Genomic DNA, 27,307 nt, shown 5'->3' with positions numbered 1-27,307 from the left:
CATGCTATCTCAAACAACTGGGATAAATAGATTATAGTCACCTGGTGTAATTGTATCAGGTATGCCAAAACCAAATGGAAGAAAGATGTGAGATTGGGGAGTATAAGTACCATAATTTCACATTACTAATAGCAAACAAGACCCCTGCTCCCAATTAGGAGTCAGTACAGACCTTGATGCACAGTGGTTCCTTAAATTGAGAGGGTGGGGTATTGTTGGCAAAGGGTGCTAAGGATTCAGCCTTTGTCAAGGATACATGCTATACGTATAATCACCAAGTTGGGAACTGGAAGAGGCACAAAATTACAGCATCTGAAACCCTACATGAGTCACAAGAAGAAAACCCAAAAGCAAAGTCAGAGTAGCAGCAGCAGCTTCCCAAGGCAGATGTACTTGAGGTGAGTGTTAGAATAGATAGCAGAGAAGAAACATGGGAAAACAAAGTTAAAAACTCATATAAGCTTTCCTTGGCTAAAAGTATTTTCAAGTTAAAGGCAACCCCCCCACCCTCTGCCCAACTCCTGTTCCCCATGCTCAGGCCCCATGCCCCGACTCTAAAATAGATGATGATTACTCAGCTAGGTGGTGGGGAAAGAGGCAACTTGGTTAGCCCTTTCCTTTGACAGATCAAAGTTGGAAGCCCTGTAGTGAATGGGCTGAGGCTGCAGAGACTTAGGATGGACCCTGGACAACTGAGGGATTCCACGATTAATACCCACAGGCTTGGTCTGGGGCAGGTTATGACTGTAGTCTCCAGAATGAGAAGAGCAACTGGACCCATCAACAGGCAGAAGCACATTTAGTGGTCTTGCCCTTGTACTCTGAAAGGCCTGTGGTTGGAGGTTATAGCAACCCATGGGCACGGGTAGATGCGAAGGATGAGTTATCTGAAGCCCAGATTCGTCAGATGCCCTTAGCTCTGATCCTGGTATTGATAGCAACACTGATGAGGCCAGAGGAGACACAGAACAGGTTCCCTGCCTATATGAAAACTGGCTGGTAGATCTATTCAACTGGTTGGGACTTATTGAAGCAGATCCTGGCCCCATTGCTAGAGAACAGTGAGCCAAGGTAGGCCAGTCATAGGCCCCTGGGGGTTCAGTATAGAGGGATAAAGGACTATCTCGACCCCAGTCTTCCTCTTCTTCTTCATCTGAATCTTCGTGCTGAGCCTGAAGTGCATCAGACTCCATATAACTCTGGGCCAGGTGGGAATTAGACAACTCTAGCTTCAGAGTCTCTGCAGTTTCAAGTGAACGGCTCCTTCTATTGAGGGCCATGGCAGCAGGTGGAGGTCTAGGATGCATGCCATGTAGTCCCAAGTATCGAGGAAGACTACTCACACCCCAGGGCAGGCCTTGGTAGAAACGGCTGCTGCTGTAATTGTTAAAAGTATGTTTCTGATAGTATCCCAGCTCAAAAGCTTCCAAGGATGCTGCAAGGTCCTCATCATTGTGAAACTCAGGATTCTCTTCACACTTGCCTTCCCCATCCCGTTCAACATCAGCAATGTCAAAGGTCACCATGGGAGGCAGCTCAGGGAGGTTTTGAGTGAAGGATGAGTCAGAGTCAGAGCTGCAGGACATGCTGGAGAAGAGATTTCCATTGCTGGTAAACTCCACAAGGGCCTGTGAGAAACTCACAGTAGCACTTCCTTCCTTCTCAACTTCCTCATCGTCTGGTTCCTCAGCAGGTGAATATGTAGGGTAGGCTCTCCTGGGAGACCCTCTAAAATTTTCTTCTTGCATGTCTGGTTCAAACATAGAATCACTCTGAAAAAGCTGCATGAGGCAGGTACTTTGATCTTTTTTGGAGCAGTTTCCCTCAAAACGCTTTTCCAGAGGACGAAAGTCCCTCCAGTCAGGCTCACTGCTGCCAGTGGCAGGGAAAGCAGAGGTGGTCCCCCTGTGGGTACTCTGCGAGGCTCCGGATGCTGCAACCACCAGACCCATCACTGATGAACCAAAATGTCTTGCCTGATACTCAACGGGCTTCTCTTGCCAGACTTGGATCTCTTGTACCTGAGCATCCTGAATATGTCCATTTCTAGCAGAGCCCTTCCTGTCATAGGCCTCCTGGACTTGGGACTTTCTGACGTAAGCTTCAAGAGTATGCAATTCTCGGGAATGGGGCCCCCTGGCATGAGTTTCTTGGGTATAGGCTTCGTTGGTGAGAACCTCTCCAGCATGTGCTTCCCACACCTCTTGGGCCTCAAGCTTCTCCCGCTGAAGCTCCCAATATAACAACTGTTTCTGAATGGTTAATAGCCTTTCTTCTTCTGTCTCCATTGCACCAGGTGGCCGTGATGAAGAAAAGGGCTCAAAAGTGAAGAAGGGGTCAAATATTTCAGAACTATGACCATGGAGGTCATAAATACAGTCATCCCCAGATGGAGAATTCTCAAGACTATTATCTGGCTCATAGAACTCATAAAGGGCATCTCCACTATAGCTGTCTCGGGGCAGGCAATCTCTGTGGACAAGTCCTAAAGCCTCACCAGAATCATCTTCAAATCCAGGTGTGGTAGAGTCATAATAACCCTCATCACTATTGGGTGCAGAATCTTGCTGGTCACTCTGAGGTGTCAAAAGATCCCCAGGGACTAGGTCAGGATAAAACTGAACTGGGTCATGGACCATGTAACCAGGATGCCTTGGGAATGTAGTGGAATGATAGTCCAGGTTCAAATTGGACCTTGAATACATCTGAGTACTTGCCCACACATATTCTAAGTCATCATCCTCTTCCTTGACTTCTTCCTCAATCTCTAATTCTAATTCCTCTTCCTCCTCATCATCATCATCTGGCAAGGCCATCTCCTCCCCACCACCTTGGTATGTCACCAGGCAGGAACTTCGCTTGGTCCCATCCCGGTTGGCCCTCTGGCCTCCAGAAGCCATGCTGTCTGTCATACTGTCCATGTCCTGCTCTGCTATGATGTCACCACAACCTGTCAGTGAGTCAAAGCTTTTCAGAGATGTGACATCACCAAATATAAGGCTCAGCTGGTCTCCTGCTGGACTGCTGGATGGATTTACCTCTCCTGCCATCACCTTCTCCCCTGCTTCTGGGCTATGTGGTTCCTCTAGGCCACTAGATTTAAGGGCAGGTTTAGGCTGCAGGAGTGCTAAGACACAGGCCTCCATGGGTTTTTCTGTATCTTTATAGACTCTCTTCTCAGAGGCTGCTAGAGAAGGCTGTGGTGCTGAAGAAACTTCTGGCTCAGGAAATGGTTGGAGTTTGGCATTTTCCTTTTTGAGAACTTGGGAGGACTCCTCAGCATGGCTCAGAAGGGCTGAACTCACATGCTCATGAGGCCTCACTCTAACTAATGACTCGTTGGAACCTGGCTCAATTTGTCCAGCCCCAGAGACCTTACTCTTCCGGTGACGACGGATACTACTAAAAAACCCTTTTAGGCCTTTTTTTGGCTTAGATACAGAGGAAACTTTATTGGCCGCAGCCTTTTCTGTAGCTCTAGTCACAGGTATCTTGCTTCTGGAGCCTACCTCTAAAGTCTCGTGGGTACTCCAGGAACTAGGAAGCTGGCAAGGTGGCTGAAGCAAAGGGATGGATAAGCTTGTTCCCTCGCTGACAATGTCTTCAGGGACTTCGTCTACTTCAGTCAAGCGAACATGAGTTTTGCTTTGGCTAAGGCCCTTCTTAGTGTGGCTTTTTCCAGAACCTTTGCTTCGGCTCCCTCCAAAGAAATTAGGAAGGGTACAGATACCCTTCTTTCCGCCAAAGAGTTTCATTGCAGTTTTCTTTAGCCTACCTGGGCCAGATGAAGGTGACTCTGACACTTCTTTCATGGTCCCTTCAATCATCTCAACTACTTTGTTTTTGGCCCCTTTATCTTCATTTTGGCACTGGGATTCCCCAGAGGCTGTGGGTCTTTTAGTCTGAGCAGTTTCATCTTTCCGGGTATCCATGGTGATGGTGATAACTGGAGTATGTTCAGTCAAAAATGTGATGTTGAACTTCTGGACACTGTTATAACATCATCAGTCAGAAATCATCAGAATTGGATCTAGAGGATATGAGAAAGACAGACAATGCTGGTAAGCAAACATACAAGCTTGTTTGTTTTCATAAATGTCTATGATTTCAGGTTTGACTAGAACTAGAAATAAATGGAAGATATAAGAAAATACTTAATGCACTATATGCTTAGCTAGATGGGCCATTCTCTTCTGGGACCCAAGACCACAATACCCTACATTAAGCAACAGACAGTCATTACCACAGCACCTCAACACTTTTTTCAGGTATTTCAGTGCTTTTGGTTGCTGGAGAGATTCTCAAAGGGTTTGGAGAAGGATGGCAGAAATAATGTGGGCTCCGACATCACAGAATTTTAAAAAACATCTAGTAAAACAGTCTACTGAGTTCTCATTAGATTTCAGGGTCCAGGCCACAATTTTACAATGTTCTCACTAACATTTTGCCTGGGGTTAGAAAGAAAATTCAACTAGACATTTTACCATCTCTCCAGTCTCCCTAAATGCCTGTAGGGCGATGCTAGAAACTTCAGAAGGTCAGAATTTCAAAGACCTGTGCTGCAATCCAAGATCAGATAACATCTGATTGCCTCCTAGCAAGACTTTCACTGTAGTTCACTATTCACAATCTAAGAGTCACAAGGAGTAGTACTATAGCCCTCAGCAACTAGAACTCTAAGTCTCACTTCAGATCTCTAAGGCAAACTATTTCCTCTCCATTTATCTCATCATTGTGGTCCTCTTCTAGTTACCTAACTTAAAAGGGACTTTCTGAAGGTATATGATTTATGTTTGAGGCCTGGCAATTAGGCTTTCAGCAGCTATTTACATAAATAAAACAGGTATTAAAGTACCTTCTAAACTAGGCTCTAATCCACCAAGTTTTCAAATATCACAAAGACAGAATAAAAAGGACTAGCTATTCCTATGAAGTCTGATATATTCATTCCAGTGACTTCAACTGGTGGACAGCTGGATCAGGGACCCCCCTACCTGGAAAACTCCTCACCACTATGTGTCCTCTGTATAATATCCAACAGTAGATGAAATCTTGAGCCAGGAAGGAAAGGGAGCCAGAAAGAAAGGGAGCCAGAAAATAAGAGCAGTCTGTAGTATGGTTGTTCTAGAAAGAGTTGGCCAACACACCAGTCCTACAACTGGTTGCCACTGTAGTCAAAATCCACATTCACTTTCACTGAGAACCTACAGAACAGCACTGTGGGCAGAGAGAATCTAGAAGCTACAATAATCTTACTTCTGGCCTCATTAGAGGAACCTACCTGAGGTTTCAGATCTTTGTAAACATTAATTCTGTACTTTGTGTCTTTCTTCGCTTGAAACATCAGCGTTATCCAGGATTCCATCAGGAATACTTTGCAGTGTTGAATTTTAAACTTGGAGCAAAATAATGGCTGTTATATAGAAAATAAAAAAGAAAAAATAACAATCTCATCTGCAAACCTCTCTGCTGATACTGCTATTGCTGTTTGCTTGGTTTAGTTTTTTCCCTGTGTGACATATAATTTTTATAAATTTTATTTTATTAAAGCACTGTGATTTACAAAGCAATGCACTGTATGGCATATTTTATCTAATATTGTTTTAGTTCAGCCCTGCAACATTAGCCCTACAACTGAAAATGTCACCAACATTCCTTCTCTCAAACACACAAATCATACATACAATATAACCAGAGTCTTCTGCTTTGGGGTATAATTGACTGTATACCCTCACTTTTCAAACTGATGTTTTTCACTTTGTAAATCACTTTTCAGAGAGGCTTTTACCTCAGGCCTGCAACTTCTGACAATGCTGTCATGATGAGGGTGAGCTAGCAAGGGTGAGCTAGGTTTATAGTAATGAAGTTGTTTCTTAAATTCCTCTCTGTAATTCATAAAATAAATTTCTCCCTAATATTTGGCAAGTTTACAGACATTAAGCTCAGTGACTCAAAAGAGCCCAAGAAATATCCACACCTCCAGCTCTTTCCTTCCCCAGCAAATACAAGTAGGATAGATAGGGAACCAGGACAATGGAAAACTGTCAAATATCAGCCCAAGCCGTTCAGCCCAGAGGGTTGCTCAGGCAGACACACCCCTCCCAGATTCCATACAATTATATATTAAAACTCTCTAGGAATGCAGTCTCACATCCTGCATTCAACAACTAAGACTGACCAAGAGTCACCATTAACCTAACAAATCACCCTGATACCACTCTGGATTCTTCCCTTAATCCCATAATAAAAAAAGGTCTGAAACATCCAGTATGCATCTTCCCTCTGACTTTGTTTAATAAAATACCTTCCAGTTTCATTGATATTACAGTGGTCTTGCAGCAAGACTTTATAATGTTGTATAACGGCAAAATAATCCATTATATATATACATATATATATACATATATATTACAACTTCTCAATCCATTCACCTGTCATTAGACATTTGTGTTGTCTTCATATTCTGGCTATCATAATAAGCACTATAATGAACATAGGTGTACATATATCTTCTAGAATAATTCTTTTTGCTTTTTGCTTTGTGCCAAGAAAATTGTGAATATGAATTTATTTTTGGAAATCTTCACATTGGTTTTCATATAGCGACTGAATCTGACAACATTCCCATTAACAGAGAATGAGGTCTCCTTACCAAACCACATCTCTACCAACACTAGTTGTTTCTATTTTTGTATATGCCATTCTCCCTAGTGTGTGATGATATCTCATTATGGTTCTGACTTATATTTATCTAATAACAAATGGTTATGAGCAATTTATCATATGCCTACAGACCATCTGTATGTCTTTATTGTGAAAGGTATGTTCATCTCTACACATGTTTTGATGCAGCTACTGTATTTTTGTTGTTGTTGTTCTTGAAGTTTATGAGTGCATTATGTATTTTAGATATGAGACCATTGTTTGATGTCTTGGGTGCCAATATGTTCACTCATTCAATAAGATGACTTTTAATTTTAGCCTGTATTTCTCTTTCCATGCAAAGCTTTTTCATTTTGGGGGCTAGAAAGATAGTACAGGTAGTAAGGTGCCCCTCCAGGGTATATGCTTCCCTGAGCACTTCCAAGAGCAATACATGAGAACTGAGCCAGAAATAAGTCCTGAGACCCACTGGGTATGCCATCTCCCAAAATTAATTTGATGCAGTCCCGTTTGTTTATTTTTGGTTTTGTTGATTTTACCTCTGGAGTCAAATTATTGAAGACACTTCTGAGGTTTATTTCCTGTAAATTTCTGCTCATATTTTAATGCATTTTAAAGACTCTGGTATAGTCTTGAGGTCTTTAATCTATTATTATAAACTTTTGTGAATAGTGTTAGATACAGTTTTAGTTTCATCATTTTAACTTGTTTCTCCGATACCATTTGCTAATAATATTTCCTTTGAGACATATCATGTTCTTAGCTCCTTTGCCATGGAATAACTGTCCTTAAATCTGAGATTTTATCTCAGGACTCACAATTCTGTTACATTAGTCTGAGAATCAACCTCAATTCCAGTACCAAGCAGATTTGATTACTATAGCTTTCTAGTCAGGAAGCTCCCTTTTGTTGTTTTATTTTTCATTTTCTTAAAATAGCTTTGGCTATTCAGGGAGTTTTAGGGTTTCATGCAATTATAAATAGATTTGTTTCAACTTCTTGAAGAACATCACATACATTTTAATGGCAATTGCAATAAGTCTTCATAATGATTTGGGAAGGTTGGTCATTTTGCCACAGTTATTTCTTTCAAACCATGACTAAGAAGTGATTTTCCATTTAATGTTGTCCTCTACTATTTCTCTCAATAATGGCTTATAATTTTCACATGTCTTTTACATTCTTTTACCGGTTTAAAGGTATCTGCTGTTTGGAACACTTTTATTTACTATTTTTGAGACACATCTGGCAGTGCTCAAGGTTTACTCCTGGTTCTGCAAAAAGGTAACAACACTCCGGGCAGTTCTCAGGGAACCATATAGGGGGATCCAGGGATCAAACCTGGGTCAGCCACATGCAAGGCAAGCATGCTGCCCACTGCACTAACTCTCCAGCTCATGGGGCAACATGTTAAAGGGAGTTGTCTTCTTTCTCCTTCAATTCTTTATTTGCATAAAAAAATGCCACAGATGTTTGCATTTTAATTCTGTGACACTGCTGCACCACTTTGTTTCTAAGAGGTTTTTTTGGTGTAATATCTAGGGTTTCCTACATATAAAGTATCATATAGGGTTCAAATGGTTTATAGGGATCATATATAATATATATCAGGTTTATATTATAAACTGTCATATGGAATTTATATTATGCATTATATAGGGTTTTCTATATATTTTCATGGCATTTGCAAATAATAAATTTAACTTTCTCTTTTCCAATCTTGATTCCTTTGATTTCTTTTTCTTGCCTGACTACTGTGGCAAGAATTTCCATAAATTTATTGATGAATACTGTGAAGAAAAAGGGCAACCTTTACATTCTCTGTTCAAGGGTCAGAATAGAATATCCAAGGACACACCCCACATATCTGGTCAGTTAATTTTTGACAAAAGAGTGTGATAGCATGAAATGGAGTAAAGAAAGCCTCTTCAACAATTGGTCCTAGCAAAAATGGATCACAATGTGAAAAAATTAAAGCTGGATCTGTATCTTGCACCTTACCCAAAAAATAATTCAAAGTGGACAAAAACTTTGAGATCATACCAGAAATTTTAAAACACACTGAGAAAAATATAGGCATAATTCCCCAAGCTTTGGAATTCAATGATATTTTCAGTGATACAATGCCACTGGCAAAGGTGAAAGAATTAAAAGAAAAGGAATGAGACTACATAAAATTAAAGAGTTTCTGTATGGCAAATTAAATATTGCCTAAAACTTAAAGAAAGTTACCTGAATGGGATAAAATATTTGCCCTCAACACATCAGATAAAGTGTTGATATCCAGGATATATGAAATACAAAGATCAACAACCAAAAAGCCCATCAAAATATGGGTAGAGCAAAAGCAGACAGAGAGACCACAAAGAAAAAGAATAACAGGCCGACATTCCAGATCAACACAGATGCAAAGATTCTCAACCAAATACGAGCAAACACAATCCAATGAATGATTCACCAAAAAAATCATACACCACGACAAAATAGAATTCATCCAGGGATACGAGGATGGTTTATCGCTCAAGTCAATCAACATAATACAACATGCAAATAAAAGAAAAGATAAAACCATATAATCATATCAATAGATACAGAGAAAGCATTTGACAAGATCCAGCACCTATTCACGATAAAAACTCTCAACAGAATGGGAGTTGAAGGAACTTTCCTTAGTATAGTCAAAACCATCTACAACAATCCCACAGCAACCATTATTCTCAATGGGGAAAAACTAAAAAGCCTTCCCTCTAAGATTAGGGACAAGACAAGGTTGCCCATTCTTGCTACTTGTATTTAAGATAGTGCTAGAAGTACATGATATAGCAGTTAAGCAAGAAAAAGATATCAAAGGAATCCAGATATGAAAGGAAGGGGTCAAGCTATCACTATTAGCAGATGACATGATACTATATATAGAAAATCCTAAATACTCTACAAAAGAGCTCCTAGAAATAATACATTTTTATAGTAAAGTGACAGGTTACGAAAATCAATACCCCAAAATCCATGGCTTTCCTATATACAAGTAATGAAAAAGAAGAAAGAGATACTAAAAAAAAAATCCCATCCAAAATAGTGCCGCATAAAATCAAGTACTTTGGAATCAGCTTAACTAATGAAGTAAAAGACCTATATAAAGAAAACTAAAAAACACTACTTCAGTTAAAAAAAAGGGGGGGGACCCTAGGAAATGAAGACAGAGCCCCTACTCCTGGATTGGGAGTACTAACATTGTCAAAATGGCAGCATTTCCCTAAGCATTATACCCATTCAATGAGGATACCCATGACATTTTTCAAAAAAAAATAGACAAAACATTCCTGAAATTCATATGGAACAATAACCCCCACAAATAACTAAAGCAATCCTTGGAAAAAAGAAGTTGGATGGCATGAACTTCCCCAATTTTGAACTGTACTACAAAGCATGGTATTGGAATAGAAACAAACCCACAGACCAATGGAATAGAGTTGAATATTCTGACACAGACTCTCAATTAAACGATCACTTAATGTTTGATAATGGAGCAAAAAATGTGAAGTGGAGCAAAGAAAGTCTCTTCACCTAGTGGTGCTGGGAAAACTGGACAACTACAAGTAATAAATAAATAAACAAACTTCCTAATAGAAACAAAAGCAAGACCAAACTCTTGCCTTGTTCTTTTCTACATGGTGTTTTAAAACTTTCACAGAGCAAAAGAAATTGCTACACCTGCAAAAAGGCAGCCTGGGGATTACAAAAGTAATTATCTGTATATCATATATTCAACAAGGGATTATTATTAGCTACATTCAAGGCAAATGCACTACCCACTGTACTATTTCTCTGGTCCCAAGAAATGGTAGGCATTATTCTTTGTCAGAAAGAACGAAACTACCTAAGTTTGAGAAAAGACTTGCCTATAAAATCACACAATGGAATGCTAAAGAGACAAGGCAACTCCCAGGCATCTTGAGTTCAAAATTAATGCCATAACCAGTTGTCTGTTCTCAGGCACTCATATTGTTTCCAGATTCTGGTTACTGTGAATAGCGCTGCAATGAACACAGAAGAGCAGATGGCATTTGTGCTGTGTGTGTTTGTGCTCCTGGGTTATATCCCCAGAATTGTTATAGTAGGGTCATATGGAAGCTCAATTTCTAGTTTTTTGAGGAATGCCCATATTGTTTTCCAAAAAGTTTGGACTAGTTAGTATTCCCACCAACAATAAATGACAGTCTCTTTCTCCCCACATTGGCACCAACACTGGTTGTTCTTGTTCCTTTTGGTGTGTGTCTCTGTGGTATGAATTTATATCTCAGAAACTATAGTACACCTACACAATGGAACCCTATGCAGCTGTTAGAAAAAATGAAGTCATGAAATTCACTTATAAATGAACATTAAGAGTATTGTGCTGAGTGAAATAAGTCAGATGGAGACTGACAGGCATAGAATGACTGCACTCATTTGTGGGATATAAACAAACATAATATGAGACTAATATCCAAGGAGAGTAGAAACACAGGCCAGGAGGATTGGTCCACTATTGGAAGTCTGCCTCAAGTAATGGGCAAGAAGGCATCTGTGATATAGAAGGAATCACTATGACAATGATAGTTGGAAATTATCATTCTGGGTAAGAACTGCATGCTGAATAGTTGGTAAAGGAACAAACATGATCACTTCTCAGTTATCTATATTGCAAATCATAATGCCCAAAAGGGGAGAGACAGATAGAATGAGAAAGAGAGATAGAAAGAAAAGTACCTGCCATACAGGCAGGCTGGCGGGGGATTGGTGAGATTGGCAAGAGAAAAACTGGGGACATTGGTGGTAGGAAACGTACACGTGTGGATGGATGGGTGTTGGAATATTGTATGACTAAAACTTGATTGTGAACAGCTTTGTAACTGTGTATCCCACAGTGATTCAATTAAAAACAACAACAACAAAACCTTGTTAGGTCTGTAAATATTGAATGACTTCAGACATGAGAGACTGTGACTGAGGACTGAGGGTTATGTTCCTATCACACCTGTAAGAGCTCCTGGTTCTCCCACTCCCGACACAGCCCACCTGAGCTTTCTAGATAGGATTTCCAGTATGGAGGTATCTGTTTTGGTCCACCAAGTACATTCTAGAACACCTGCTGAGTTCAACTTCCATTCATCAGCAATCCCATAATCACCACCAGGACCACCACTCCCAAACTGTGTAACATGTTCGAAAACAAGTTTGAGAAGTAGAAAAAAGGCAAAAAGGAAAAAAAGTTCAAACACTGATTATGGGAACAAAAATGCAGAATTTGAGGTATTCAATTAAAATGACCTCTGCGATAATTCTGAATTTGAATTCCTCAGCCAAGACCTACAATCAAAACAATTTGTCTTTAGGCATAAACAATCTCCAAAACATTTTTTCAGTCAGGGCTTTAAGAAAGGATTATCATCTGGGTACCTCCTTTGTAGAGCTCTAGAGGCTAATAGCAGAGGCCAACTCAAGCTGTATCTTCAACCACCTCTACTTAATTTGCAGCCAGCTGTCAGGGAGACTTCCAGAAAGGGCATCTCCAATTCAAAATATGTAGTAGACTCTAAAATAGGTCCTGTCATATTTACTTTTATTACTTCACCAATAGATTCCTGAGTTATATTTGTCTGGAGGCCCCAGTGAATCTATTCATCTCTCTCTCAGATAGACTATCCTTTATCCTCTAGTCAAAACACTTCAGCTAGAATATGTAAATGTGAAACTAAAACATTGGCATCCACATCCTGAGACTTAAATCTGTGAAATAAAGAAAATGCTACTCACCTAAATTAAGGATTAGAGATGATAAATTTAAAAGGCAAACTGCTCTCTAGAGTTCCTGGTCTGGAAAGATAGTAGACTTGCCTTGCACATGGCTGGTCCCATATATAATCCCCAGCATTATATATGGTCCCCTGAATACCACTACTATTAGGTGTGACCCACCCACAATTCCCCAAATAAAATTGCTCACTAGGGTCTGAGTAGATTTTCAATAAAGAGCCCTTCTGATTGAGCATAATACAGCTAATTCTTCTACTTCAACTCCTCAGTTACCAACTCTTAAAATGGTCCAAGTCTCTTAGTTGAACCGATCCACTTCCCTGCAACAATGCTGAAATTCTGCCCCCTCTGACTCCTCTTCTCCTTCTCATCCAACTTGTGCATCCTCTCCAAATTAATTTTACAACTCTGATTTCAGTGCACCATACCTCTATTTATAAATTATTCTGCACTGCCTACAAATCAGTGCCAAACACCTTTTCCTGACCTTCAAGCCTTCAAGCCTTGCTTTCCTTTCACACCCCTTATAGATTTTCTAGGTTTCTTTCCTGGTCTTTACCCCCAAATCCAAATATACTGGGACTTCTCCAGTTTTCTCTGCAGTCTGACAGAGTTCCCTGTCCAGTTTTCCTGGGGGTTCTGAGAGCCATCTACTTGCAACTTACCTCAGGTTCCCAAATAAGCATATGCATAGTAAGGGCTCCACTATCTCAGTTCTAATCCAACAGGTGCAGAAAAACAAATGCCAAAATACTCTTCTCCAAGCTCAAATGAACAAGAGAGGAGCTATCCCCAGGGAAATGGAAGCAACAAGAGCTGAGGAAAGCCTAGAGAAGAGTAGTTGGACCAAGTGAGCAATGGAGAACCCTGGATTTCCTATATGTCAATATCTATACTCACATCTTGGTGAAATGCCAGGTAAATGAAGGCAAGTGAATTGAGCTTGGAAGGCATCTGGAAAATGATATCATAGGATGAAGCCTTGAGTTAAGGACTAAGAATATTGTGACCCTGTGGAATATTAATTAAATCCATTCCCTGTTATGTGCCTCTGTTTACCTATGAAAAATAGGAAACAGTACCAGGGTGTTGTACATTTGCTTGCCAAAGGATGTGTAAGAAGTCAGGGTTGGTCATGATCCCAGTTTCTAACCATTTCTGAGGTATGATGGGGGATGTGATTTGGGGGGGTATGGGGCCTTGATGGCAGGCCTAGGTATCTAGATGATTAGGTAGATCAATGTACACAACTCTTAGCCTCACTCCTCACAACTCTCCTTATCTCTGTATCCTTAAAGTGAACCCTTGCTCACAGCCTTACCCAATATTTTACATTCTTAATGTATTAGTTTTTCCTATGAATATTTTCTGCACACTCAGAGAGAAGATGGGCCAGAACCAGACCCATCCAAACCTTCCCCCTTTTTCCCCTCAAAAGAGCTGCAGCACTCATGGAGGTTAAGCAGATGATAAGGGATTTTTGAGGAGTCTTGACTTTGAGGAGGTGATCAGCTTGGAAGCCAGTAGAGGAAAAAAACCTGTAGTAGATAAAAGTGATAAATATTATGCAACAAAAAATGGAGATCAAAAGTTCAAAAAGTCGGGGGTATGGTGCCACCAGCAGGTCAATCTGTATCTGTGAGGCGAGTGCATCAGCAGCCTGTTGGCACCGCCAGACTTTCAGATACCCCCAAATTGCTGCTGTGCCTTTGGTCAGACCCCAAAAACTTGGGGGAAAGTTTACCAGTAAAGTAAATGGCCAAAATTTAGGTATGTGGGAAACATACCCACAAACCACCACCAGCTCGGCTATATAATTGGAGACATGGCCTCTCTGTTTCCTAATCAAACTGCTTAATGGCCATGATCCCCGAGACTCAGAAACGAATCTCAGAACGCAAAGGCTTTTGGCAGAAATGCGTCCTGTACCTGCAGTAGGTTACTGGTGCTGGGCCACTGCAGGTGGGAATAGGTTTCGTGCCTTGGCCTGTTCCCCTTGGCGGCCCGGTGACCGCCATCCTCCAGAGGCCACTAGACAGTCAGGTTTGGGCCTGCAATGATGAGACACACGGGGCCTCACCAGATGGGGGTGGAACCGGCCCTTTCCTCCCCATCCCAGCGAGACCCCAAGTTGCCGCCTACAAATGGCCTCTCTGGTGCCTGATCAATCTGCTTAACGTCCGTGAACCCAGAGACTCAGAAACAAATCTCGAAACCCAGCGGCTTTTGGCAGAAATGCATCTGGACCGCATACAAGGTGGCCATCACCTCAGAGCTTATTGGAAAGCCAGGTATGGGCCAGTGGTGACAGGGCAACTGCAGTCTCATGGGAAGGGGGGCAGTACCGGCTCGTCCTTCATGCCCTACTGAGGTCATGAGTTGCCCCCCACAAGCGGCTCTCTGGCACAGCCATGGCTCCAGAGGCAAAAGGACTTAATCCAGAGCTCGGCAGCTTGCAGCAGAAAAGTAAATGGACCATGTGTTAAACTATGGCGCCATGCAGAGCTTACTGGAAATCCAGGTATGAGCAAGCGGTGACGGGGCAACTGCAGTCTCATGGGAAGGGGGATGGTACCAGCTCGTCCTTCAAGCCCCACCGAGGTCACGAGCTGCCCCCCACAAGCAGGTCTCCGGCACGCCATGGCTCCAAAGGCAAAAGGACTTAATCCAGAGCCTGGCAGCTTGCAGCAGAAAAGTGAATGAATCATGCGTTAAACTCCGGCACCATGCCTCCCCGGGAGGGAAAGTGGGTTGCTCCCTTCCGCCTTTCTTCCCACCTCCCTCCCCCCCCCAACAGCAAGGTGGCCGCCGCCTCAGAGCGTATAGGAAAGTCAGGTATGAGCCAGTGGTGATGGGGAAACTGCAGTCTCATGGGAAGGGGGGCGGTAACGGCTCATCTTTCACACCCTACCGAGGTCATGAGTTGCCCCCCACAAGGGGTTCTCTGGCACAGCCATGGCTCCAGAGGCAAAAGGACTTAATCCAGAGCCCAGAAGCTTGTGACAGAAAAGCGAATGGATCATGCGTTAAACTACAGCACCATGCATCCCCGGGAGGGAAAGGGTGTTGCTGCCTTCCGCCTTTCTCCCCACAGGCAGCAAGGTGGCTGCCACCTCAGAGCTTATTGAAAGTCCAGGTATGAGCCAGTGGTGATGGAGCAACTGCAGTCTCATGGGAAGGGGGGCAGTACAGACTCGTCCTTCACGCCCTACCGAAGTCACGAGTTGTCCCCCACAAGCGGCTCTCAGGTACAGCCATAACACCAGACATACAGAAACCAATCTCGTAATTATCTGGCTCTTTGCAGAAATCCAAAATCATTATATGATTCTCATAACCAGCTATAGAAAATAAAGTATTTCACAATGCCTTTTCAGCAATTCTTATTGTTGGGGGGTAAATTCTAAAGAATAATGCTGCATCTTTTGTCAAAATAATGAATGTAATCAATGTAAAGAAAAGTTAAGTGGAAATCATCTGCCTCACAGGCATTATTGGGAGGGGTGGGAGGGGGGTATATTGGGGCTCTTGGTGGTGAAAAATGATTACTGGTGAAGGGAGAGGTGTTTGGTCATTGTATGACTGAGACTTAAACCTGAAAGCTTAGTAACTTTTCCCACAGTGATTCAATAAATAAATATAAGAAGAAAAATAAATAAACTATGGGAAAAAAAGTAAGGTGGATTCATGCCCAAATCAATCAGCTAATCAGTAGCTGAATAAATAGCAGTACTCCTACATTAAAAAAAAACAGAGAATGACCAATGCCAAATTATCTTGTGAAGAAATAAAAACTTGCTCCTGTGTTTTCTCCTCGGAGCTATGTAATTTTAGCTCTATTTTTTTGTTGTTTGTTTTGTTTTTGAGGCCACACCTGGTGGTGCTCAGGGCTTACTCCTGGCTCTGCACTCAGGGCTCACCCCTGCTAAAGCAAGTGCCTTCCCTGCTGTACGGCCCCTATGGTGTAACTGGGTCAGATTTTACCAAATACCTTTTCTGTAGACGTTGACATGAATGTGAGGTTGGAGTTTTTTTCTCTCTTCGACCTGATGCTGCTTATTGCACTAAGTTTGTCCTAATATTGAACCATACTGCATTCATTCACTGACCTCACAAATGAGAAAAAATATTATATGGGGCCAAACTGATAATACGGCAGAGAGGGCTCTTGCCTGGTTCATGGCCAACCCAGGTTTGATCTCCGGCACCCCAGATGGTCTCTCGTGTCTGCCAGGAGTGATCTGTAAGCTCAGAGCCAGGAGGAAGCCCTGAGTACCACTGGGTGAGTCACAAAAAGCAAAAACAAAAAACAACAAAAATAATTTACAACTTCGGGCCAGATAGTACAGCAGGTTAACAGCAGGCTTCGGTCCCCAGCACCCTATAAGTTCTCCTGAGCCCCACCAGGAATGTTCCCTGAACACTGTTGGGTGTGACCCAAAAGAACAATAAAAAAATTACAACTTCAATGGGAGTAAGGTCTTAAGAGGAATTCCTGAAGTTCTATTATATTTTAAATAATAAGTTGGTAAAAAAATAGATTTTTCAAGAATAGCCGAGATCAGTACCAGGAGGATTATTCCATGGCTTAGAGGCCAGCCGGGCATTCTAGGGGAAAGGGCAGCTCAGATAGAGAAGGAAGCACCAAATAAAGGTTGTTTGGAGGATCCTCCCAGGATGGGAGATGCATGTTGAAAGTAAACTATGGACTGAACATGATTGCCACTCAATGCCTCTTTTGCAGACCACAACACCCAAAAGGAGAGAGAGAACAAAAGGGAATGCCCTGCCACAGAGGCAGGGTGGGATGGGGGGGGGATCGGGATGGGAGGGATACTGGGATCCATGGTGGTGGGAAATGGGCACTGGTGGAGGGATGGGTATTTGATCATTGTATAATCGAAACCCAAGCACAAAAATTTGTAAATCTACAACTGTACCTCATGGTGTTTCACTAATAAAAATTAATTAAAAAAATAAATTTTTAAGTGTAAAGAAGGGACTGAGGGCTGAAGCAATAGCACAGTGGGTAGGGTGTTTGCCTTGCGCGCGGCCAACCCAGGTTTGATCCCCAGCACCCCATATGGTCCCCTGAGCACCACCAGGAGTGACTCCTGAGTACATGAGCCAGGAGTAACCCCTGTGCATCACCAGGTGTGACCACCACCCCTCAAAAAAAAGAATTGGCCAGAAGCTGACTTCACCGGAGCAACTCAGAGAAGGGTGGGTGAATCCCCCTCCCCACCCCAGCAGAGCCCTAGTAGCCAAAAACCTCCAGAACTCCAATGCCACCGTACTCATGGCTGCCCTCCACAGTCTCGAACGAGCCTCCCCCATGAGGAATCTGCTGTAGAATCATTCTAAATTTTAGAATTCCTGGAGCACGCAGCTGCTATTGTGGCCGTGACCTCTCATACTCTACACCACTGATGTACTAAGAGCAGCACATACAGGCTTACTGACTCCAGGATGAAATACAATAATCTTTACACACTTACCTCTAAGGAAACTTTATTGGACCATTTTTACCAGATTATTCATAAAAAGCAATACAAAATTAATTGTTCCGTTACTGCTTTGGGAGGCACGGCTTGGGATGTGGAGTGGAAATATTCGAAATATGGTGGTGGGACAGTGCAATGTGGTAGGATTGGTGCTCGAATATTGAATGTAATGAATTTTTGTGAAAAACTTTATAAAAATTAAATTTTAAAAAAGTTCAAAAAGTCCATTTTCTGAAGCACAATTATAACCAACTCTAATTTCATAAAACTTCTCAGTATTTTCTCCACAGATTATATTATCCCATAACCCTAAAAGGAAGATGAAGGAACTGACAATACCCTCACTCAGCTGGAAAAATAAAACCAAGGAGAGGAAATGAAAGACTGTAATTATTTTAATCAGAAGACAGAATTTGAAATGGGAGGGTTACATTTCCATGAAATTTCCAATGCATTGTTAATAAGAAGAGAAACGTGGCCAACTCTCTCTCTCACACAAACACACACACATGCAAACAATGAGTTTATAAAGCACAAGAGGTTAATATACCCAAGAAAGAAATAACTTCCTAATGATGAGACAAGGAATGAGAGGCACAGTAAAGTTATGAAATGCTTCTTCTGGAATCTTAACGTTTACAATCTAGTTTATTCACCTGGAGAGGATTTGAGGCCAGGGAAAATGATAGCATAGCATAGCATGGATCTTCCTTTTCTAGCCTCAAGTTGTCTATAAAAGTAAAAGTCAAGTAAAAGAATCAAGAAATACCTATTGAATCTCCATTTAGAACCTCTTTGGATCTACAAGCAAGTCAGTAACCTCCAGGGTTTCCTGGTATTTCTCTCATTCTCTATTCCCCGCCATAAAACAGAGCAGGAATATTCCACACACATCCAGGTTAGGGAAATGTAAAAAAAATTTGAGGAATTTTTAGCACCTCTATTATACTAGGAGAGAAACATTGGAGTACCAACATTTCCAGCTACTGAAATTTTCAGCTTCTGACTGCCTGAGGACCAAGATCAAGAAGGAAAAGAAATGAAATAGGGACAGTGTTACCTCGATGGAATCCCCAAGCTAAGACAGTTACTCTTTACTCTTAATGAATGCATAAAGTGAGATTAGAAGTCCTTGTTTCTCTCCAAATCTCAGGATAGTCATCTGTAAGTACAATCAAAACCAGTGCTCCATAAAAACCCATCACACTGTGATGAATGGGTTTAGCATAGGCTTAGGAGACACTTAAACCCACAAAATCAGTATGTGATCCAGGTTTCCTGTTTTCCATACTCACCCCTACAACTTCCCTTAATCTACTTGGCTGCCTCCAGTTCTACTTACAGGTTCAAACATGGTCTTGAACCTTACTGTCACTGTCACTGTCACTGTCCTGCCACTGTTCATCAATTTGCTAGAGCGGGCCCAGTAACATCTCCATTGTGACACTTGTTACTGTGTTTGGCATATTGAATGTCACGGGTAGCTTGCCAGGCTTTGCTGTGCGGGCAAAATACTCTCGGTAGCTTGCTGAGCTCTCCAAGAGGGGTGGAGGAATTGAACTCAGTTTGGCCATGTTGGCTGCATGCAAGACAAACGCCCTACCTGCTGAGCTATTGCTCCAGTCCGGTCTTGAACCTACAGATAATTTTTAGATCCCTTTCTAAAACCATTTTTAAAATCCTGTTTTTTAATGGTACACACAAAAATGTTTAATGCCCTCAATTCCTTATTCTTTGATAGATAGCCTCTTTCCCCATTATCAGATATCCCACTCTATAGATTGCATCTCGGGGACCCCCACCCACTGGACACCACCTTTCCTGAACTTTAGAACCACACAATCTCAGCCAGAAAAATTTTAGTTACCTCACCCTGTCTGACTATATGTCATCCCCCATTCCTGATTTTGCTTTTTGATTGGTACTTTTTGCCTAGCCTTATACTCTTTGGAAACTTCTCAGAATGATCCCCTCATTCCCCTGAATGTATAGACATCTCTTATCTCTCTAGAGGAGTTTGTCTCTTGCCTTGTGAAGGAGAAATTAAAGGTATATAACTTAGTTTGGGGGTCTTGGCAATATAGATACAAAGCTTGCTTTGTTGTTGAATGAAGACGTCATGATTTTTTTCGTTATTCGCAACCCATGTCTCTTCTCTACCCTCATTAGGCATTGTCAAGAAATATCTGAGTCATGGGTATTATTTCCATAATCACTTGTTTGGAGGAGCCACACCCAACAATGACTGGGGTCACTCCTGTTGATGCTCAGGGATTGAACCCAAGACTGCCAGGTACAAATTATGTGCCTCAGCACTTTAAGCCATCGCAGCTGTTCCTAATCACTTTCCTATGCCTCAGAAGAAGCTGCAAGTTCTTAACATTCTAAAAAGACTGGCATTATACCTATCTGAATCAAACTATTAAAAATATAACCTAAACATCAATAATTTAAAATAAAATGTGAGGCAATTTGAGGTGATACAATTACTTTGTATAAGAGAACTATTGATATATTAAACTACTTTAACCATGTTACTCAAACTATAATTAAAAAATCTTAGCTTTCTGAAAACAAAATACAATAAAATAAAAGTATGAGCATTAGTCGATCTCCAGTACTACGTATGTCCACCAAGCACTGTCAGGAGTGATTTTTGAGCACAGAGCCAGGAATAATACACTCATACATATATGTGTGTGTGCGTGTGTGTGTGTTTGTGAAATAAAATAAAAAGACTTGAAAAGCTTTCATTAATTGCTATGCATTTCTAGGTTTTGATGGTGTTGTAGCTTACTTCCAGGTTCTCTTTAGCTCTCTTAGGAGTTCTTAGCCATCTTTGTTATCACAGATTTGAGACAGAAAAACTTAATTATAATTTGTGTACTACTGTAACTTAAGCCTGAAAATGATCAGGGATCCAAAAAGCCTGGAAGAGTTCTGAGAAAGAAGAGGTCGGGTTTTAAAAATACACAAAAGCAATGAGTCCAGAGCTGAGGAGAGAGGATTTGAACAGTAAACAGATTTAGGTGTGGAAGGGAATTATATAGGACATATATGCTCAGGTGACATAAGGTTTGAAGCAGGATAGAGGGCCTGAGATGGAACTACCTAGCAACAAACAAGGGAGCCAGTCAAGTCCCTCAGCTACTCCCTCTCCAGTTCTTCATAAAGGCCTAGAGTGAGCAACAACTGGACCATAATGGTGTAGGGTGGGTATGAGCAAAAGAAGAACTGCACTGGGGTGGGGGGGAGCTTTGCTGTACTCCTCTAGTTGGGAGTACAACATAGTGCCCTCCACCATGCCTATTCCTAAAAAGCTGCAGTATGCTGGCAGTACTGCAGAGGAAAGTATTTGAGGGGGGAGATGCAAAGCTCACCTTGATCCCACAATCCACACAAGCATAATCCTGGCCAAATGGAAGTCAGTTTTGTGGTCCAGTCCAGCTGCTGTCAGGTTATCTGGGTTGAATGGTCTTTGGAAGACACAACCCCTCACAGTATACTGTTGGAGCACAGATAAAGCCTGATGATCATCAGTGTCAGAAGTGTCTACAGAAGACAACAGCAGCAGTTTAGTGTGTTGATATTATTAAAAAAAAAACCTGAAAAGTTGAAGGTTTTGGCTTTGTGTATCACAACCCAGACAATATGTACCATGCTACAATAATTGATCCCTTGGCCTCTGACACAGAACCCCCCCACACACACACACATACACATACATACACATAACACCTTACTTAATACTATTTTTAAACAGGAGTCTGTAAAGAAAAAAATACCTTCATGCCCTCTGTAGAAGAGGAAGTAAGACAAGGCCAGAGGAGTGGAGATACAGGCAGTCTTGCAGTTCTAATCCAAAGACTAGCTTGAGCTACAGGTCTACAGAAAACCTCCGGTTAGGAGTCAGCGTATATCCAAATCCACATCAAAATTAAACAGGCCCAGGTTAGATCACTGGATTCCTATGCAGTGCCCAGAGCCCAGAGAAGAGGGGGAAGCAAGTGATGCACTGGAGAAGGAAGGGTAGGGCGGAGGCAGGGCCTTCAGGGTGAGAGGTACTCGCCCTAACAGTAGTTTCAGCAAATGTGTTACAAAAACGCAGTGGTTTCCCAGGTTTACAAAAGCACCACTGTGGGTGCTAGCTGACGGTTCCCCTCCCAGGACCACGAGGCGGCAAGTCCGGGCCCATCCGTGACTCCCCAGAGAGGAGAATCTAGAGGTATGGCCCACGACGGCCCACCAACCTACCCACCTCTTCTTCCCGCTCTAGCTTAGGCCGCCCGCGTCCAGCTGCATCCGGGGACCTAGCGGCTGCTTCGCGAAACGGATTGTAAGGCGAACCGGAGTGAGGCCCAGACGACAAACAGCCCAGCCCTTACTCTCTAGACTGCAGGAGCAGGGCGCTCGAACTGCAACAGGACGACCCGCAGGCGGAGCCTCCTGGCCGCACACAACGCTTACCCGGCCGGGTCCGGTTCCCGGCTTTGCTCTAGCCGGGCTGAAACCTTGGCTGCCAGGGTTAAGGACACAGCCAACACAACAGCCGCGGTCGCCTCCTGCACTGGACCCCCCTTCTCCAGGCTCTGGGCAGGTCCCCCCCCCATAACACGCCCCCCCGCCCCCCCGCTCACACATACAATTCCACAACCATAGGGTGGGGCGTCTGCGAACTGATCGGCAGGCCTGTGGTCCAATCACCACCGCGAGAAGACATACCTAGTCCACTCCCCTTTCTTGGTGCGTTTTCCTTTAAATGAGGGCGTGGCGTTGTCCGGGGGAAGGGGGCGGTACTGAACCCCTCGCTTCCTGCAGTCTCTGCGATTCTCCAATGGTTCTCGAGGCTGCCAGGCCGCCCCCTGGTGACACCACGGGTTCAAGGCTTTCTCCCAAAAGGGGCGCGCCAGGGCCCTAGATCTCGGTTTCGGCTTTACATGTGCTTTCATTTTCTTGCTGGTGTGCGACAGTGCTACGGAGACCCGGCCACCTTCAGGCGACTTGTTTCCGAGCGAGAAGCGGAAGTGGAGAGGCAGGCCTGGAAGACTTCAGAATGCATCTCTCCCTCCCCCCAGCGCCCAAGTGGGCTGACCCAGATGCATAAAAATTTCTCTCCGTTCTACGCGCCTCCTGGCCTTGAAAAGGAGGCACTCGCCTTCCAGAAGACAAGCAGTGTCCCTCTGTAGCAGTGTCCCTCCGTACGGCTTATCTACCTTTCCTACATAATATGGTTTTAGGAATTGCAAAATCAACTTTCCCCATTTGCAGAAGGGTCTGCCGCTGCCTAGAGCGCGTCTCAAAGGTCACCCAGCCTGCCAGAGACCAGAGCTAATTTGAAATTCAGAACCCACTGTTTTCAACTTTTGTCCTTGTTGTGGGAAGATACCTGTTCGAACCTCATGGGGTCGATACCTCCAACCATTCGTGGAACTTGAAGGGATCTGTACGGATAAGTGGAGTTCCACCGCAACCACTTATTTATTTATTTTAATGACAAACCAGACTTTGTTAAGTTTCCTGACCCCTGGAAGTCTGGTACAAAACAAATCTCTGGGCCCAGGCCATCTGAGAAAAGAGCGAAAAAGTCTGAACCAACCATCCCTATTGCTGTGCCTGAACTGTGTCAGAGAGTGCTTCCTGAGCTTTGAAGTCCAGCTTGTTGTCAGTTAAATAAATGGCAGCAATGGGAGACGTGAGCCGAGATTGAGATACAGAATCTAGTTTTACCCCTAGCTTACGACTATCTAGAAGGCTCATTCCAAGAACCCAATATCTAAAAATAGCAGGCAGCTAGGGGAAAGAGGAGTCTTAATATTGAGAAGAGGGGAATGATAAGCTACTCCTGCCATTTCTTTTGACTTTTGGGGGTCACACCTGGCAACACTCAAGGGTTATTCTACACTCAGGAATTCTGGCGATTCTTGGGGACCATAAGGAATTGAATTACGTTGACGGCTTGCAAGGCAAACACCCTACCCTCTATACTATCACTCCGGCCCCAGCCTCCCATTTTTTTAATTGCTGGGAAGACTCTTCTCTGCAGTGCTAAGGGTTTGTGACTGTTTTGTGACTCAACTCTCATAGTGGAAGGATAGTACATGTGCAAGTGTGGACTACAAGAACTGACATGACTGCTGGAGCTGGCATCTGACTCCAGATCTGCCTCACACTTATACTGCCTCATACTGTATGAACCTGGACAGCTGCTTTTCTTTTTTTTTTTTTTTGACAGCTGGTTTTCATGCCTGCCAGTCCTTCAGTCCATCTCCATAAAGACTCGTCAAGCATTTTGGTCTCTTCTTTCACTGACAGTTGGAATCAATTCTCTCTATAATATTTTGTGATGGGCCATAAACTTCTATACATTTTCAACAAAACCCAGAAATGTGAACACTCTCAACAATTTATTCTATTCCCAAATCTAAACAAATGGCAGCATAGAGGAAGCTACCACTGGTTCACTGTGCTTCTTAACTTCAATTTCCCCATTTGAATGACTGGACTGAAGTATTTTCCAGGAACATTGCTTTCCTGTTTTGCCAAGTCCCGATTAACATTTCGTGGACCTTTTTGAAGTCATTCATTTCTTTTCTCCTAACACCTCCTTCTTAGGTTTTCATGATGCTTGCCTGGTACCAGTTCACATTTCACCTTGATTATCTCGAATGGGCCAGATATGATAATTTTGAGAAGGAAAATTTGAAATCTAGAACCCAGGGAGACAAAGGATCCTGACAGTCTGAGTCTTGGGAACAGGGTAAAAAGTACAAACTAGCAAAGTGGTGAAATTGAAATAATCCTATTGAATAATAGCTAATTTATAATAAACATTAAGGAATAGTTTTGCACTGATCACGTCACAGAAGTTAGTCCCCCACATCCTCCCCCCACCTGTCAAATATTTTTCCATACAGGTCAGCTTTGGAACTGACATACATTAAACACTGAGCTGGGCTCAAAAGAAACAGATTCAGGACAATGAAAGTATTATTTGACATGACAAAGGGTTTTCTCTTTTCTCCCCCCAGTGGCTAGAATGCCAATGCCTGTTAAGCTGACAAACTAACAGCATCCATTTCATCCAACCAGACCTCTTCCCCAAAACCTCACCCCTTCACATATGCCCCCACCCAATAGAGATGAAAGCCACCAGGACTTACTTTTGTTAGACTTTTATTTTGGAGGATAATGCAGGAGAGTTTCTGTTCTAGGTAAGCAGGTGGAATTGTAGTGCTCTCCAGCTACCTAGGTCCCCAGGTGGTTTTAGGAAGCATTGCAGGTTTCTGTGAAGATTGTGAGATTATAGTTGGTATTTGAGATAGTTAATCAATACGGGAGGAATATCCAGCTGGTCAATGTTATATGGCTGGTTTGCCTGGAGGAAAGCTCTGTGAATAATTAAACGGGCCTGTGATAGTAGTGACCTTGGAAAGGCTATAGCAAAGAGGAACAGAACATAAGAATCATTTCTATCTATAATCCTCCCATCCAAACAACTCTTCCTTTGATGTTGCAAGCTAATTATTCTCTCTAGTCTAAGAAATGTCCCCATCTCCCTAGATGCATGGTACCAGTGGGAACATACTAAGACCTAGAAAGGGCATTCTCAAGACCACTAAAGTTACTGGCAAAGGCAGAACCAGAAATTGGGCCAGTGCATATGTTCAAAGTTGTATTTGATATATACCCCCATCACACACACATGCACACACCACTACCACCACTACCACCACGACCAATACCACGACTACCATATAACCTGAAAACAGACCTTCCTTAAGCAAACAATCTGAAAGTGCATCCCATTGGCATCTGTGGCTCCTACCACCCCCACACATTGATCCAGCTTCCCACACAGAAGGTGATAATGCCCACTTTGATCAACACTATAAAAACAAGCTCCCGGAACTGCGCAGCAGCATTCGCGGCCGCGGGACATCTTATTATGACAACTTATTATATCATTCCTACTTTGGACAAACTAGCAATGAGGTACAGCAATACTGACCTTTATCGTTTTGCAAGGTCAGCTGGGGGGAGAGAGATGGAAGGTAGATATTAGCACCAAAATCAATTAACAACTGGATGTACTCTGGCTCACAACCAAATGTAGCCTGCCCACACGGCAGAGTCTGGCAAACTCCCCGTGGCGTACCCAATATGCCAAATACCAGTAACAATGGTGGGTCTCATTCTCCTAAAGAGCCTTGAATATAATCTCAGTGCTAGGATGAAAAAGACGTTACTGGGGCCTGCTCGAGGCAATCGACGAATAACAGGATGATTTGTGATTTGTGATTGTGATTGGTCAACACTGGGCAATTGCTATCCTACAGTTAGACAAGTGATACCTCCTCTAATAAAGAATATGTGACTGCTTTTCTACAGGGGCCCCAAGAGAGGAAGGGAAATGATTCTTTCTCTGATTCATCCCAGAAGAAATAGTTTGGAGTGTTTAAGGGCCTGGGTTCTTCAAACTAAGTGTTTAAAGGACTGATTACCTTGACACTCACCTCAGGCCTGCAGCAGCAATACTGTACCTTTATCGTTTTGCAAGGTCAGCTCGGGGGAGAGAGATGGAAGGTAGATATTAGGACCAAAATCAATTAACAACTGGATGTACTCTGGCTCACAATTATAGTGGAGGCAGATTTCAAGGAGTGTGCGGGATTGTGAGACACGAGCCAATAGATTCTGATCAGTGCAGTTGTAGTCAGGGTCTGCTCCATGTAATAAAAGAAGTCGGAAACAGTCAAGGTGACCATAGACTGTGGCCAAATAGAGGGGACCAGAACATGAAGCTATGTTTGATGTCAAAGCTTGTAGTTTAGCTTTGACATTGACCTCTGCACCATGACCCAGGAATTCTTGAAGAATGTCAAAAGCACCATCAGGGGCAACTGTGAGAACAGGAGAGCAGTTGTTTTGGATGCTACCACCAGGATAGGCACCAGCTTCCAAAAGCACACACACACACTCCAGATGACCATGAGTGACAGCAGTAAAAAGTGGTATCTGTGCTTTGACATCCAAGCTATCAACATCAGCACCATGTGCCAGCAAGACCTACAAACAGCTCAGGTAACCATAAGAAGCTGCCAAACGCAAAGGTGTCCCAGGAATGCCCCAGCCACTCCTACTGTTGATGAAAAGTTTGTAATGCTCCTGGTGCAAAAGCTGGTCCAAGGTATAGGAGTCATTGTCATATACTGCTTGATTGAGAACCAGCTTTTCCTCTGTGTCAGTATCCTCCTCCTCATTATCAGGCTGAAGAAGGGAGAAGATCTTGTTGATGTCCATGAGATTCATCTTGACTGATTGGAGCAGAACTATTCTCATTATGT

The 27,307-nt window shown here is 42.8% G+C and overlaps 2 protein-coding genes across 3 annotated transcripts; both read right to left on the bottom strand.

Annotated features, from left to right (window-relative positions):
• Positions 1-22: 22 nt before the first annotated feature.
• On the bottom strand, positions 23-26,557 carry AMER1 (APC membrane recruitment protein 1). Of its 2 annotated transcripts, XM_056130120.1 has the most exons (3): positions 22,431-22,493; positions 5,282-5,413; positions 23-4,030 (listed from the first exon to the last, which is right to left on the bottom strand). In XM_056130120.1, exon 3 carries the CDS (start codon positions 3,930-3,932, stop codon positions 579-581), a length of 3,354 nt encoding a protein of 1,117 aa, XP_055986095.1. In that variant the 5' UTR covers positions 3,933-4,030; positions 5,282-5,413; positions 22,431-22,493; the 3' UTR covers positions 23-578. The 2 variants fall into 2 exon arrangements, with proteins under 2 accessions (XP_055986095.1, XP_055986096.1); XM_056130121.1 differs by lacking the exons at positions 5,282-5,413; positions 22,431-22,493 and adding an exon at positions 26,477-26,557.
• On the bottom strand, positions 25,264-27,307 carry ASB12 (ankyrin repeat and SOCS box containing 12). Its single transcript, XM_056130122.1, is given in 2 exon segments — positions 25,264-25,397; positions 26,477-27,307. Coding segments are annotated over 2 exon segments (960 nt in total). The 5' UTR covers positions 27,303-27,307.

Source organism: Sorex fumeus, unplaced genomic scaffold, assembly GCF_029834395.1.
Source record: "Sorex fumeus unplaced genomic scaffold, SorFum_2.1 ptg000073l, whole genome shotgun sequence".
In the NCBI taxonomy this organism is placed as follows: Eukaryota; Metazoa; Chordata; class Mammalia; order Eulipotyphla; family Soricidae; genus Sorex; species Sorex fumeus.
The sequence above is the reverse complement of the archived record's forward strand: the minus strand, read 5'-3'. Positions and strand labels throughout refer to the sequence as shown.

Excerpts from the sequence above, each read along its gene's own strand:
- AMER1 (XM_056130121.1), bottom strand. The coding sequence starts at position 3,932 with ATGGATACCCGGAAAGATGAAACTGCTCAGACTAAAAGACCCACAGCC.